The sequence below is a fragment of the Arachis ipaensis genome, chromosome B5 (assembly GCF_059453495.1).
Source record: "Arachis ipaensis isolate K30076 ecotype BB chromosome B5, ASM5945349v1, whole genome shotgun sequence".
Classification (NCBI taxonomy): domain Eukaryota; kingdom Viridiplantae; phylum Streptophyta; class Magnoliopsida; order Fabales; family Fabaceae; genus Arachis; species Arachis ipaensis.
The window spans coordinates 73,111,120-73,127,418 of NC_142440.1; the positions used below are offsets into that span (position 1 = coordinate 73,111,120).

At 36.0% G+C, this 16,299-nt stretch overlaps 1 protein-coding gene across 3 annotated transcripts; it reads right to left on the bottom strand.

Moving 5' to 3' along the window:
- Positions 1–10,760: 10,760 nt before the first annotated feature.
- On the bottom strand, positions 10,761–14,979 carry LOC107640579 (uncharacterized). Of its 3 annotated transcripts, none has more exons than XM_088488927.1 (7): positions 14,874–14,979; positions 13,500–13,848; positions 13,298–13,393; positions 12,944–13,162; positions 12,459–12,555; positions 11,685–11,747; positions 10,761–11,608 (listed from the first exon to the last, which is right to left on the bottom strand). In XM_088488927.1, exons 2-7 carry the CDS (start codon positions 13,767–13,769, stop codon positions 11,415–11,417), a joined length of 939 nt encoding a protein of 312 aa, XP_088345053.1. In that variant the 5' UTR covers positions 13,770–13,848; positions 14,874–14,979; the 3' UTR covers positions 10,761–11,414. The 3 variants fall into 3 exon arrangements, with proteins under 3 accessions (XP_088345053.1, XP_088345054.1, XP_088345055.1); XM_088488928.1 differs by having other exon boundaries at positions 10,761–11,558; positions 14,874–14,934; XM_088488929.1 differs by lacking the exons at positions 10,761–11,608; positions 11,685–11,747; positions 14,874–14,979 and adding an exon at positions 12,204–12,390 and having other exon boundaries at positions 13,500–13,852.
- Positions 14,980–16,299: the final 1,320 nt, after the last annotated feature.

Consider the following 16,299-nt stretch of genomic DNA (forward strand, 5'->3'; position numbering starts at 1 on the left):
CAATAATGAGTTTGAACAGAGAGTTGTGCGAGCGCGAGGCTGCCCTCGCGCCAGTAGCACAAAACGCGTCACGCGTCCACGTGACCGACGCGACCGCGTCGATTCATTTAAGCGCCATCCGCGCAAACGCGTACCCCACGCGTCCGCGTCGCTTGCGCCGCACAGCTTATCCTAATTTGCCAAATATCTTATCTTTCTCTTCCCCAAATCCTACTTTTTCTTTTCCCTCCTCATTATTTTCTTCCCCTTTCTTCCTCCTTCCTTCTTTCTCACTTTTTACTTTCTCTCTCTCACCACCATTATCAAGGTTTTTCTTTTCTTCTTCCCTCCTTACTTTTCTATTCTTTTTCTTAATTTATGTTTTCTTCTTCTTTTCTTTTTCTTTTTACTTGCATTATCCATGTTTTCCTTTTCTTTCTTTTTCTTTTAATTGGTGTTAGAAATTTATTAGGGTCATTATTATTCCTTATGGTTTGCTTGTAGATTGTTAAGGACTTGTTTGGCAATTATATATTAATTTTTCAGGGTTGCTTGCATGTTCAATTTATTATTTTCATTAGCTTTTTATCATGCATTCTATGTGTTTGTGAAAATGCCCGTATGGCATTGTGCACTATTTTTGGATTTCTTTTAATCTACCACTCTATATGCCTGTTTTTCACAAAACCCTTTTTTATATTTTATTATTTAAATATAATTGTCATTACAAACAAATTATTAGTTTGAAAAGCTTGGTAATCTAACTTGGACATTGAATGCTTGATCTATGCTACTCATGCCTTTGCCTGCATGCCAATAAACACCTAGCATTTAATTGTCCCCATATGCACTTGCTATATTTCCATTGATGATTTTCCACATGTAGTCATGACCATGTGTTACCATCATTCATCTTTTAATGTGCATTGATTACCACTTTTCCGGCCCTCTTCCTTGCTCCAACCCTTGACATTTTAACATACTTTTCCTTTCTTTCTTTCAGGATGGCCACCAAGAAAGGCAAGGAGAAAGCTGCTCCCAAATCAACAGCAAGGAGAGGAACAAAACGAGCATTAGTGGCGGAGCCATCTTCAACTGCAGTTAAGCCCTCAACAAAAAGAATTAAGAGGATTATAAAGGTTGATGATAAAGAGAAAGCCTTCCCAGCAAAGGACACTGCGCGATTTACCAATCGCTACTGTGAGCAGATGTTCCCCATCCTGGCAGAAAGGAGTTACAACAACGAATACCTTCTTATCCTCCCAAACCATATTACTAAATTTGTTGAGCCGCAAATTGCACGAAGACAATGGGGTTTCCTACAGAGACAGCCACGGCAGGTTAATCTTTCCTGGGTAGTCGAGTTCTACTCCAACTTCCACCTGCCGACCCTGCAGTCTGTCTATGTCTGTCAGAAGCAAATCCCCATTACAAAAGAGGCCATTCAACAAACTTTAGATCTTCCCCCTACTCCAGAAGGACTGGACACATTTCAAGAGGCCGCACTCAAGCGCCAGATGTACCTATTTAACTGGGCCGCTATTCTCAGAGTTATCACCCTACCTGGCAGTAGATGGATCTACGGATACCATCGTTCCCGTCCTAAGGAAATATTGGCTTCTGCACTTACCTTAGAGGCTCGCGTATGAGCACAGATTATGTCCCATTACGACTTTCCGAGCACTCACGAGTCCTTCTTCACTGCAGACATGGCCGTTCTACTATGGTGCATCCTTATAGATCAACCTCTGAACCTACCAAGACACATCCGGAATGCTATGGAACACGTACAAATTGCGGGAAACTTACCTTTTCCCATCTTGGTCTCAGATCTTGTCTCAGCAGCCGGAGTCTTCTACAGAGCTGGGGATACCAAAGCCATGCTTCCACGGGATGATCAGTATGTCCCTAACGGGAAATATATCAGACCTCCAGCAGCCACTACATGCCAGCCTACTGAACCGGCTGAAGTCATTCCTCCTTCAACACCACAAGCACCTACAACCAATCAACTGCTCCATCAGATACTTCAAAGGTTGGATCGGCAGGAACACAAAGCAAAGCTAAGAGAGCGTCGTAACAAGCGCCGATTCACATACCTCAAGGAGCTACTTAAGGGAAAATACAGAGACTCAGACACCCCGGACTCTGCTTCATTTACCAAGAGCCATGACGGTCCCGACTGTGGAGATACTACTACCAGCCCACCTTTGTTCCTGACAGATGGCACTGAAGACGGTGCAAAGCCTTAAGTGTAGGGAGGTCGGTCAGTACCTGACTTTCGGAGGTAATTTCTCTTTCATAACACCAATAAAATAGGATATTTAGTTAGTTTTTCTTTTGTAGAATAGGATAGACTGCATAGTAATAGATTAGTTGCATGCATGTTCTACTTGATTGAAAAGACAATAAGTTTCTTCTAAGACCCTATTTTTAGAACAAAATTTCACTAATTTTAATTAAAACTTTTGTGTTAAATTTGCTTGAAGTTATATTTGGAACATGGTTTTTGAGCTAAAGAACACACAACCTGTGAGATTTGAGCCTTTATACATGGTTACATTATTTAACCATAATTATTTTGTTCTTGTGTGTTTACTTCTCTAAGATTGTAATTTATATTTTGTTTCATCCTATATGTCCAATGTTTAATATATTTATATGCTTGCATATGATTGAGGCCATTATTTGTTTAGCTCACTTATCCCAAATAAGCCTATCCTTTCAATTACCTTTGTTAGACACTTTGAGCTTTTAAATTCCATTTGTTCTTTGTTTTACCACATTACTAGCCTTAAGTGGAAAAACAATTATATATCCTAATTGAATCTTTGGTTAGCTTAAGATAAAATTATGTGTTAATTAAGTATGGGAAAATTGTTGGAACAAAAGATAATAAGGGAATGTGTCATGATGATATAATGGGAATTTGGGTACCTATTCATGTGAAACTATAAAAAATTAAAAATCTATGTGCATTGATAAACTACGTTTATATTTATGTTCGAAAAAAAAAGAAAAAAATCCAAAAATATTCAATAATTAAATAAGGGGACAAAATTACCCCAATGTTAAGTTAAGAATTCAAAGATCAATGCATGTATGATAAAATTAAAATAAAAGTTGATACATGAGTAAGGAACGTGAAAAGAAAATTTTGGGTAGCTAGGTGTGAAATTTAAGCTATAAAGAATATATATATGTGTTAGGTAAAAGCTTGGGTTAATTAAAGATTCAATTTATAAGCTTACTTAGCCATATATGTACCCTTACCCATACCTTGGCCCCATTACAACCTTGAAAAGACCTCATGATGTTTGCATTGGTATATTAATTGTTGTTGATTGGTTAGGTGAAGAACAAAAAATTAGAAAGCATGATTAGAGAATGATAGAGTGATTACCCTATACACTAGAGAGACTAGAGCATACATACATCATCAGTGAGGGTTCAATGCTTGAGTTCTATGTTCCCTGCTTTCATGAGCTACCTTCTTGCATTTTTATCTATTTTTACTGAATAAGAATTGAATTAGTTGAATTTGATTTGTGATTGTCTTGAAGAGCTTATTTACTTTTGACCAAGTGGACAAGAATCATATATTTGCATTCACATATATAGGTTGCATTGCATTGCATGAGTTTTACATGTTCCTACTCATTTATTTTATCTCCTTCAACTAAGCATGAGGACATGCTAATGACTAAGTGTGGGGAGGTTGATAAACCACTATTTTATGGTTTATATTGTGCTTAATTGTGCGGTTTTATCAAATCTTTACCCACTTATTCATATGATTAGCATGCATTTATAATTCCTTCCTAAAAATACTTCATGGTTGAAAACTTGCTTCCTAGAGACTTTTAATTTTGTATTTTTAATTCTCCTTTATTCCATTCGATGCCGTGATCTGTGTGTTAAGTGTTTCAGGCTTTATAGGGCATGAATAACTTGGAGATTAGAAAGGAAGCTTGCAAAAATGGAAGGAACACAAGAAATTGAGGAGATGACCAGCGAGAAGTGACGCGGACGCATGGCTCACGCGACCGCGCGACATAGAGGAAATTGCAGTGATGCGGACGCATGGCTCACGCGACCGCGCGGATTGGAAACTGCACAAGTGACATGAAGGCATGGACGACGCGCACGCGTGGCAAGGCAAAACGCTGGATGACGCGAACACCTGGATGACGCGATCGCGTGACATGCGCGATCTGCAGAATCTACAGAATTCGCTGGGGGCGATTTTAGGCCCTATTTTGACCCAGTTTTCGGTCCAGAAAAGCAGATTAGAGCCGGGGAACATGCAGAGACAAAACAACATTCATTCCGCATAGTTTTAGTTTTAGATCTGAATTTACTCCTCCTCTAGGTTTTCTCTCTATGCATTCATAGTTCTTAGGATTTTGATTTTATTGCTTTTTGGATTGGGATATTGAGAAGAGTTATTACCTCCGTCAAGACTTCGTCATTCTAGTTTGTTTCCTTACTTGTCACTTAATCTTTCATGTCCTTTATTTACTCAGAGTTTCTCTTGGATTATTTCTAGAATTTATTTATACAAGAACTATTTTTATTTTTAATTGATCCTTTTGATTATTATTTATCATGTCTTTCAGTATTTCTCTTCCTTATTTTGTGAAATTTACATTCATAATGAGCGATTAGTTCCATAACTTGATTGGGAGATGATTGAAAGGAGAACCTTGAGTTGGATTACTCAAGAGAAAAATTGTAATTGGGTTTATTGTTGGATCGCCCTCTAGTCACTGACACTAGTCCTTCTCAAGGGAGAGGATTAGGACTTGTGAATAGAAATTGCCTTCCAACTTGCTTGACTTTCCTCTACCTAGTAAAAGATAACTAAGCAGAACAACCTTCAATTATTATTTTAATCTTGGGAGAACTCCATCAAGGATAGGGCTTCCAACTAATCTACTCCCAGTCAAGGTCTTTATTTAAATTACATAAATTTTCAGATTTATTTCCCTGTTTATCAACTCAAACCATTTTAGAAAACATCCGATTAATAAAATAGCATACCTTTCTACAACTCGTTGGGAGACGACCTGGGATTCATACTCCCAGTATTTTAATTTTAATTTTGTGACAACCCCTTCTAAATTGATAAGTGGATTTTCGGCTGGTTAAGGACTGTACTTGCAACGTATCTCTTATAATAAATTCTTAACTCGCCAATTTCCGCCACGTCACCTATCTTATGTTCCTATTTTGACTATTGTACACGTTTGGAGGCCGGCCATTCGGCCATGCCTGGACCATTATCACTTATGTATTTTCAACGGTGGAGTTTCTACACCCCATAGATTAAAATGTGGAGCTCTGCTGTTCTTCATGAATTAATGCAAAGTACTATTATTTTTCTATTCAATTCAAGCTTTTTCTTATTCTAAGATATTCATTCGCACCCAAGAACATGATGAATGTGATGATTATGCGACACTCATCACCATTCTCACTTATGAACGCGTGCCTGACAACCACTTCTGTTCTACATGAAAACAAGCTTGAATGTGTATCTCTTAGCCTCCATTCCGAAAGATCGGAGTCTTCGTGGTATAAGCTAGAATCAATTGGCAGCATTCTTGAGATTCGGAAAGTCTAAACCTTGTCTGTGGTATTCCGAGTAGGATCTAGGATGGGATGACTGTGACGAGCTTCAAACTCGCGAGTGTTGGGCGTAGTGACAGACGCAAAAGGATTAATGGATCCTATTCCAACATGAGTGAGAATCGACAGATGATTAGCCGTGCGGTGACAGCGCATTTGGACCATTTTCACTGAGAGGACGGACGGTAGCCATTGACAATGGTGATCCCCCAACATACAGCTTGCCATGGAAAGGAGTATGAATGATTGAATGAAGGCAGTAGGAAAGCAGAGATTCAGAAGGAGAAAAGCATCTCCATACGCTTATCTAAAATCCCACCAATGAATTACTTAAGTATTTTTATTTTATTTTATATTTTATTTATATTTTAATTATCAAAACTTTATAACCATTTGAAATCTGCCTGACTGAGATTTACAAGATGACCATAGCTTGCTTCAAGCCGACAATCTCCATGGGATCGACCCTTACTCGCGTAAGGTTTATTACTTGGACGACCCAGTGCACTTGCTGGTTAGTTGTGCGGAGTTGTGAAAAGGAGTTGAGATTACAATCGTGCGTACCAAGTTTTTGGCGCCGTTGAGATCACAATTTCGTGCACCATTTAGCATCAATCAAAACAGGAATCAATTCGTTGGTAGCATAGTCCAAACCAACAATGAATTCTCAAGATCAAATATTTAATCCAAAGGATATGTCACAATTAAAAACCAATTCAATTCCGGGAGTTTCAATTCCCGGGTCGTCTCCCAAAGACACTTGAGATCAATGAGTGTACAATTTTGGTTGTGAAGATTATGAGGTTTTCACTAAAGAGATAAACATATAAAGCAATAAAAAAAACATGCAAAATTGAAATGAATGAACTAATAAAGGAATTAATAAAGTAACCATGCAATATAGACAAATAAAGTGTAAAAGGAACTAATGCAAATGTGTATGAAGGAATTAAGGCATAAAAGGCATCTTGACTTGGAGTGAGTTAAGGGTCCTTTCCTTGTTGGAACCACAACTATGACAGCTAGAATGGATCAATCTCACTTGATTAACCCTAAGTAAGTTAAATGAGCATAAGTGTTCTTAACCCACAAATCCTAAATTGCTTGCTAATTGCCTTAGCAACAATCTAGTGTTAGTGGAAACAAGAACAATTAACAATCCAAAATTGACACTAAATGTTGGACATTCCAACTCTAGGAACTCAATTGCTCACTTTTCCCAAGCCAAGAGATAGAAAACTAGCCCAAAATCATACTTGACATTTTGTCAAACACTTGGTGGGCAAAAACCTTAAACATGGGAAAAATGAGAAAAAGCTTGAAACCAAAAGCAACAAATGATCTCAATCAACAATAAAGACTCAAGAAAGCATGTAACAATCATCAATCATCAAATTCATCAACAAGAAATAGAAATTGCAAGAGAGAAGTAAAATTTAACTATAACTTGAATTATAAGAAAGAGTAAGAACAATGTAACTATAAAGAGTAATAACAAAGAGATACTTACAATGGAAATTAGCAAAATCCAAGATCAAAATGGAAATGGCACTTGAATGTAAAAACCCTAGTAGAGATGATGAAAAAGTTAAAGAAAAACTATACTAAAGCTATCTACTACTACTCCTAAGCTACACTAATGTTATGCTATTGTATTGTCTTCCTTTTCCCTTCCTTATGAGCTAATTGGATTCAGAAATGAGCCTCCAAACCACCAAAATTGCGAGTCACGTGAGATTTTAATGAAGGCATGTGCGTCCATCTGTGCGGACGCACAGACGTGTGCGTCCGCACACTGCCGAAAATCTCTACCCGTGCTACGCACAGGAGGTTGTGCGCACGCACACTAGGTGATGCTTGAAGGGACGCGCAACACGCACGATGTGGCTCACGCGCACGCGTGGCTTTGAATTGATGGCTGTGCGTACGCACACTAGGCTGAGCTCTTCTCCTTTGATTCCTCATGCTTCCTCCACTTTGAATGCTCCTCTTCCATTTTCTCCAAGCCATTCCTGCCTTATACCTCTGAAATCACTCACAAATAACATTAAGGCATCGAATGGAAGGTAAATAGAATAAAATTAATCAAATTAGGCACAAAAGAGCATGTTTTTAATCAAGCACAAATTAGGAGGAAAGTTCAAATGCATGCTATTTAGTGGAATAAGTGCAAGTTTATATGATGAAATCCATTCAATTTCAACCAAAAATCATCATCAAATATGGATTCATCAGGGGCTGCGGTGGGGTCTGCATGGCTGGCAACAGGGGGCAGCAGGAGGGAAGATGCACGGGGCTGCTGCGAAGCGATCTGACGTTACAGAGCAAGAGCGGGATGAAGAGTTGCTTCAGCAGCGTCGACGGGAGGCTGGGTGGCATCGAAACGGACAACGGGGAAGTGCCGGTGGGGTACTAGGGCAGCGATGCAAGGTGAGGATTGGAGAACAATGACGGCGAGTTTTGGACGTGTATTGGAGGTTATGGTGAGATTAGGAATAACCGTACCTAGTGTAAATGCGTTTAAATGTTAATTCTAATTTTTCGAATTTGAAAATTTGAAATTAAATAATTAATTAATGATCTGATTTTTAATTTTAATTTACCTTCCTTCTTTAATCCATTATATATTCACATTGTTCACAATTATCATTATTTTCTTATGCTCTCTCAAATAAAAAAGTAAATTAAATACCTAAAATATAAAATCATAATAAAATTTAAATTATAAAATTGTTAATTGAGTATAAATTTTATAAAATTTATTAATTTATTTATATTCAAAATATCAAAATATTTTAAGAGTTAAATCGATATTTTAACTAATACATTGTAAATTCTTCACTTTCTCTTTTGTAGTGAACACACTTTGCTAAGACTCAGCAAACCAAACCAACATAGCAGGCAGCCACTTGGAATTATTAAACTCCTTTTTTGTCTTTTTTGTTTATCCACAATCTCCCTTAATCTATTAGATTAAAGATTAATTTGTCGCGAATCTTAGTATTATTTAAGAGTCTGCTATTGTTCAATGAAGTCTCCATGCATAAAGTAAAATTCAAATTTCTAATACTTGCTTAAACGAACGAATTTATGACCATTTGACCAATCCAAGTTAGTTTATTAAACCCCTTTATTTGCATATGAAGCTTGAACGGATCACTTTCAGGATCAAAGATCTCTCCAAACGGAGAAACAACCAAGATTATGCACATGCATTACTTCTCTTTCAAGGATTGAGGATTCTAATATAACCTAGTTTGTCTATTATCCTACACACACCCCCTATCAGACATCAATTTAAGTGTATAATTTTAAATATGTACATAGTACACTATTAAAACAATTTAAAAATGTTCGAGTTATACAAAACGAAATAAATAAATAAAAGATAATTTACAAAAGTCTCTTTTAACATTAATAATGGGAAAATATCTAAAGAAGAATATCTAATAAGTTTGAAACAATGAATTACTTTAAATAGGGATATAACTAATAAAAAAGAAAAATTAATAATGCATAAACTTTTTAAAGGGTTTTACTAGATTCACTTTTTTTAATCAACAATCAACCAAGTACTGAACGAATTTATTAAGAGAACAAGAGAAAATTTTAAAGTAGAATAAAAATGTTGACTGATAAAAGGAACTGTTGCCAACCTTATTTAAAATGGACAATTATCCTTGTAAAAGTAAAATTATAAAATTGAACACTTAGTGAATTATCTTTAGTATATAATTACCATATTTTCATGTCGTATCGTATATTGTATATCTAATACATGTACTTTGTACGAATTCAATATAGGATCAAACAAAGAACACAGGCGTAGCCATTGAAAATCCTTCTGGAGAAGCCTCAGCGTAGTAAAAACATGTAAAGAATGTCCTAAGTCATGACTTGATTATCCGTACCCAGGTGATGAAGGTGATGAAAGAGGTAAAAGATGGGATTTCACATAAGACATTGTATCAAGTTTGAAGTTGATTGGTAGGAGAGAAAATTTGTGGTTGGAGGAGGTGAAGAGTGTGTGTAATGCCATAGAATGCATTGTTAGACACTTTTATGATAAAAGAGTTGGAAGGCTCGAGCGTATCCTTTTTCATCCCACAGAAGGGAAATTCAAGAAGCATATGAAGCATGTCTCTACTCAAATTGGACATGCTCTTCACATAAGATCAACCTACATAGACTGTATGACATGGATTTGGAATGCATTTGCTTATAAGCACGGGACATTGAGACACAAAATTATGTTTAGCGGACGAGACATGAATATAGATATTATGTCGTGAGACGCTGAATTAGTATATTCCGTAACCTTCTTGATAGGAAAGACACAAAAACACTAATAAGAGACACTAATTTTTTCATGTTTAGTTTCCAACCAGAAAATTCAAGCGCAAATAAAACGAAAGAATAGCACTAAACAATGCTCAAGGGGTTCTTGATTGACTTTTTGTATAGGTCTATGGATAGGAACTTGGAGTTGTTAGAAATGGACCGGGGGCTAATGCGTACTTTGTTTAGTGAGTGCACAAGCCATGAATAGAATCAAAAAGTGTGGGTGGAGCAATTGAAATTTACAGTTTAAGATTCTGAGTTCCTTATTGATTCTGAGTTCCTTAGTGTACAGAACTCACGCTATCTCAGAAAGGAAGAAAAGATGCGATTGCAAATTTGGAAGGACGTGAGAAGGGAATGCCATGGTATCAACCAGTGTTACTGAGGATGAAACCAACTCTGACATTGAGCAACAAGCTCAAGTAAAGAGACAGAGGTAACAAAGGCGCCATCCTCGAATCAGCATATCACGAGTCTCAAACAGCAAATCGAATAGCAACTGATGGATGGACTACAAGTACAAGAGATGGGAGAACTCAATAAAAGATCGAAGGTTTGGGTAGTGAACTGAGAGCCATTGCTTGAAAAATTCAGTTTGTTATTGATGAATATACAAGAGAACTGGAGCACAAACCGTGGAAACCCATGTTTTCATGTGCCAGAGTCGCTTTGTTATTGAACGGAAGTTGGATAGCATTGGGAGAAAGATTCAAGATTCCTCAAGAAGGATAAAGAAATGGTTTAGTGAAGTTTCAGACCGGAGCTGACTCGTTCTCTGCTGTTAACAGTTGCAGCAAAACAACTATCTCTTACCGTTAAAGACCAAAAGATCATTGGATTTGATGAGGATATAGAAGTTCAGATGGCTCATTTACATTCAGAAAAACAAATTGTTGCATCATTTCGATCCTGGAATTCGAGATATGTGCAAAACAACACTAGCCAAATTTGTGTTTAACAATGATGCCATTAAAGATGCTTTATAGCAAGAAGAAGAAGATAGGTGGACAACACAACATATTAACCAAGCACGCAAGACTTTGTTGGGGAACAAAAGGTGTCTGTTAGGGACTTGGTATTATGGAATGCTCAAAGTCTCATATCGGGTAGTATAGGATGCTTGATGTAGAACCACTCATCAGCTAGCTTTTAAGGTGTGGTTTCCTACTTTTCTTAGATACTTAACAATGGTATCGGAGCCCGTCGTTGGTGCCATGGACGTCGGCTCAAACTTCCAAGTCTTGGATGAAATGAAAAAAATAAGTGTTGAAACCTATATTATGCTGTAAATGACGCAAAATAAGTGTCTCCTCCACCTCACTATTTTGAAACTGGAAAAACTTGATACGAAACATACTTCATGGTATAACTTCAGAAATTTGTGCTTGGTATAGATGTTGAGGAAGAGGAAGATTCAGTCCCTGATCGAAGCCATGTAGCCGGGCAGGTTGTGCCTTTCAGTGCTACTTGTATGCTATTCCATATATATGGGGGTTTATAAATGAAGCGTTAGACACAAATGCTGTCTTGAACTCAACACTTGAAAATCCAGCTTTGTATATGCTGTTTCCTGTATCTCTTGAAAGGTGGCACCCATCTGCAAGTATCTGCTGCAGAGGATCAATAAGTCGTTGGAAAATTTTGAGAGTTGTGCCATCTGTAAATCAAAGTTAACTAAAGTTGTTACTAAGCTATTTCGGTTTCCAAAGTGAATTTGGAAGTTGTGTACACACCTTTTGCAGCCACGTGTTCGACAAACACATACTTTCCACCAGGTCGCAACACCCTCTTAACTTCTGCACAGAAAGCGAATTGGCGTTGGGGGATAACCCTTAAGTAACAAGTGTGTCAAGAATCAAGAACCAAAAATTATACAAAAGCTCAACCAGTTGAGTGAAGGACCCTCAATGATCTTTATATCTAGTAATCCAGTTTTTGCGCTAAAGTTCCCTCAAGCATACAACTTGAGACAAGTTCAATAGAATCAGTGACCAATTTCAATTAGTACCAATATCAGTCAGCAGAATTGGCCTTTTTCTTTCTAGCATTATGGTCTAAAGGATGATGAATTTGTGTCTTCAAATACAAGGGAATGCAAACACTAACATCTCAATCACTTTTTACATTCAAAATTTATGTCTTCAATGCAAGGGAATGCAAACACTAACATCTCAATCACTTTTTATATTCAAAACCTTCTAAGAGTTTCCTCTACCTTTCTTGTTTCTTTTTCTTTTCTTAACACAAAAAAAAAAAATCATGCAAAGCCGATAATAAATACTTTCCAAATTTTAGGCCAAACATTCAAAGTTCAAACAATCGTTTTAATGAGAAAATCCAAAATGCAGCTAACGAAGTATAATAATCACACAAGTAAACTAATAAGTACAGTGATGATTGAGTAAATACTCTTCTTTGCTGTAACTTGTAACCTCCTCTCTGCACCAAACAATAAAATCAATATATTTATTTGAGAAAAACACAGAAAGCTCTACAAGTTTCATTACCTTTTAATGCCAAATCAACATCTTTAACAGAACACAATACAAGCGTTCCAACGACTGCATCCACTGAAGCATCACTTAGTGGTATAGCCTCCCCAACCTAAGTAGACTCAACATTAAAGATAAAGTTCAATTAACAAATGCAGAACATAAACTAACATAACTAAACAGAACAAAGCATCAACATCAAGAGTGATGATTAGTTGATTCTTGTAGAAAAATGTGGAAAATTTTCTAAATAAATGGATGAAGTAAATTTACACCTTTTATCAAATGATGAGCATATAGCATTAACATTCAGCTTTGTAACTATATAGGCCATAATTGACACAAACCTAGAAAGCATTTCCATAAATATACTGTTTTGTGCTACTTTACCACAAACTAGTGCCGTTATCTTTTAGTGTATTCCACATTTAATATTCACTCCTTATGAGAACATTCCTCTTAAAGCAGTGCCTATAAGCCGATGAGAGAATGGTACATACAGCTTGAAAAAACTCGAAGTTTGAGAGCAGTAAGCCAGCCAATCTAGCCGAAGACCGAGCATATTTCTCCATCTTCGGGTTAGGATCAATGCCAACAACATGAACATCGGAATCGTTAGCATAATAACTGAGGTTAGGACCTGTTCCAATCCCAACCTCCAAGATTTTAAGAGCCTTCCCCTTCAAGTTACTTAAGACTTGTGACTTGTACTTTGCAACCTTACCACAAAAAAAATAAAATAAAATAAAAAAAAGAAGAAGAGAAATTCCCAAAACTTCAATCCAATTCAACAACAACAGCTTCATAATTCAATTCAATGGTAATTATTAAATGCAAAATGAAGAAATATAAACCTCAGCTTCATAAGACTTAGTAGCTGAATTCATAACCCAAGCATAGAACTCTTCATACCAATCTGGCTTTGGTGGATGAAACTGGTTAAGCACATCCTACAAAAAAGTAAGTTTTTTTTTGGCAATCAAAACAAAAACCTCATCTTTTGACTTCTCTGTTAATTGTTGGGTCAACGGCACAAGTTAAATTGTTAATCGTTACCGCGTAATCGTAATCAGAATCTGAATTATTGGTGGCTCTGGAAGGTTTAATAGGGAAGAGTGTAGTTGCCAATGTTGCAGCTTCAACGAAGTGCCTTCTTCCACAGAAGAGGCACCGCCTTTTTGTGGTGAGTTGGGATGGCGCGGGCGAGTTGACCCGGCTGGACTCATTATTGATGTTGGAGCAGAGATAAGTTTTTGGAGTGCAGGGTACCAAAGAAGAAGAAGAAGAAGAAGGTGTTATAGAAACCGAGAGAGTATGAAAATTCATTTCTTTTGGGAATATAGAGATTAGAGAAGAAGGCAGTGGCTCAACAGTCAACAGTGACTCAGTGAGACTGTTAATAAGACTAGTTGGACCATAGTTGTTAGAACCGAACCGAATTGGTGATCGAACCGGTGAAATTATTGGATTATTGGTTTAACCGATAGATTATTGGTCGAACCGATTAATCCGGTATAATTATGTAAAATTTAATTATTTTTTTTATTATAAGTATTTTTATTTTATTTTTATAAAAATAATTATCATTTTCAAATTTTAATACTTTATTAATTAATTTATATTTATTGTATTATTATATTATTATAAGTAAAAACTTACATACAATTAATTTTCATGTGAAGTTGATATTTAAAAACAGTTAGATAATTTAACAAATTTAACTAAATATCATCTAACGATTTTCAACTATCAACTTCATATGAAGACAACTACATGTGAGTCTTTATTTATTATTATATACTACAAGTATTTATTAAAAAAATAATATTAATAGATATCATGAAAAGAAAAAATAAATTATGATTAATAATTTTTTTAATCTTTTTAATATATATATATATATATATATATATATATATATATATATATATATATATATATATATATATTAATAAAATTTATAGTTAAATAAAATATAATTGATTTAAAAATTAATGACTTTAAAATTAAAATTAATTGAATATAAGTAAATAGAAAATTGCTATATGTATTATAATTTGGATATGTATTAGTAAAAAGCAATGTAGCCTGGTGGTCAGATTGTCTTTCTTGCAACCTTGGAGTGAGCAGTTTGAACCCTATGAGAGCCATTTTGAAAAATTTTTCCAACAACCACACAACTTTGACACTTGGCATACAGGAGCTTATGGAGAGCATGGTGGACTTGCAGAACCCAGATGCATCGTAGCTTCGCCTTCAGTTGGGACTAAACGGTTCGGTTCGGTTCGGTCCGGTTTTCACCGAATTTGGCCGGTTTTAGCCGATTCGTTCCGTTCTCTTCCTTGAACGGTCCTAACCTCGGACCGGACCAGTATAGGGTACGGTTTATCGGTTTTTCGATCAAATCGGCCTGTCCGGTCCAATTTTTACAACTATGAGTTGGACTAAACAGACAACAGTTTTTTTAAATTTGATATAGGAGAGGAGATACAGGATATTCTTGCTTAAAATTTGTTATGGTTTTTCTTGAATCTTTTTAGAATAGTTTTGGTTAAAGTGAGTTAAACCCCAAAATGGTCTTTAAGATTGGCGTCGTGCACTAAAATCATCTTTGAAATTTCAATTGCACTAATTACGTCCCTAAGATTGACAAAAATACACTACATTAGTCCCTGACCATTTTTCATTGACGGCATGATGACATGGCTTGATGACGTGGCATGTTAGTGACACGTGTCACTCCATGATTTGGTCACGTATAATGGTATGATGATGTGTTGACCAATGACACGTATGCTAACGTGGATGGTTGTGACATGTGTCACAATGCTATTTGGCCACATGTCTATTTGTGCCACGTGTCGCAACAGCATTCGTCCACATGTCATCCATTATGTCATCATTATAGATACTCCAAATTAGTCCCTCACTTTGCGTTAAGTGACTCATTTTAATCCCTGAAATTGAATGTCATGCACTAAACTAGTCCCTTCACCAGTTTTTTCTCATTTTTTTAAAAATTTAAAATTTTCAATATTTTAGATGCATTAATTTTAATTCTATTTTTTCACACATCATTAAATACAAGTGCTTTTATTAAAATTTTTAAAATTTTAGTTTTAATTATACAATTTTTTTCTATTATAATTTAACATTGGTAAATTTTGTAATATATAAGTATGTTATTATAAAAAAAGAATTATATAATTGATTAGACACATTTTTTATCAAAAACTAAAATACACATTTTTTTTTGTTCTTATGAAATACACGTTTTCATTGTGTGTAAATGGACTAGACCGAAGGCACTTCAAACCATCACTACTATCTCCGACCTCTTCAGTCTAGACAAAAGAGGTCGGAGATGGTAGTGGGGGTGCTTGAGATATCTTCACGTCAACTCCAAGACAGCGCTTCAAGGTAACCCGCAAGAGAAAAAATATTTTATAAAAGCACTTGTATTTTAAATAACATGTGAAAAAATAGAATTGAAATTAATGGATTCAAAGATAATGATAATTTTGAATTTATAGAAAAAAAAGGAGAAAAAACTAGTGAAAGGACTAGTTTGGTGCTCGGCATTCAATTTTAGGAACTAAAATGAGTCACTTAACACAAAGTGAGGGACTAATTTGGTGCATCTACGATCATGACATAATGGATGACACGTGGACAAATACTGTTGCGATACATGGCACAAATAAACACGTGGCCAAATAGCATTGTGACACGTGGTGCAACCATCCATGTCAGCATGCCACATGTCACTGGTCAACACATCATCATACCATTACACGTGGACAAATTATGGAGTGACACGTGTCACTAACATGCCACATCATCAAGCCATGTCATC

Coding starts and splice junctions, on each gene's coding strand:
- LOC107640579 (XM_088488927.1), bottom strand. CDS start 13,769: ATGAATTTTCATACTCTCTCGGTTTCTATAACACCTTCTTCTTCTTCT. Junction 13,394..13,499: donor ATTCTGATTACGATTACGCG/GTAACGATTAAC, acceptor ACTTTTTTGTAG/GATGTGCTTAACCAGTTTCA. Junction 11,609..11,684: donor CGAACACGTGGCTGCAAAAG/GTGTGTACACAA, acceptor TTTGATTTACAG/ATGGCACAACTCTCAAAATT.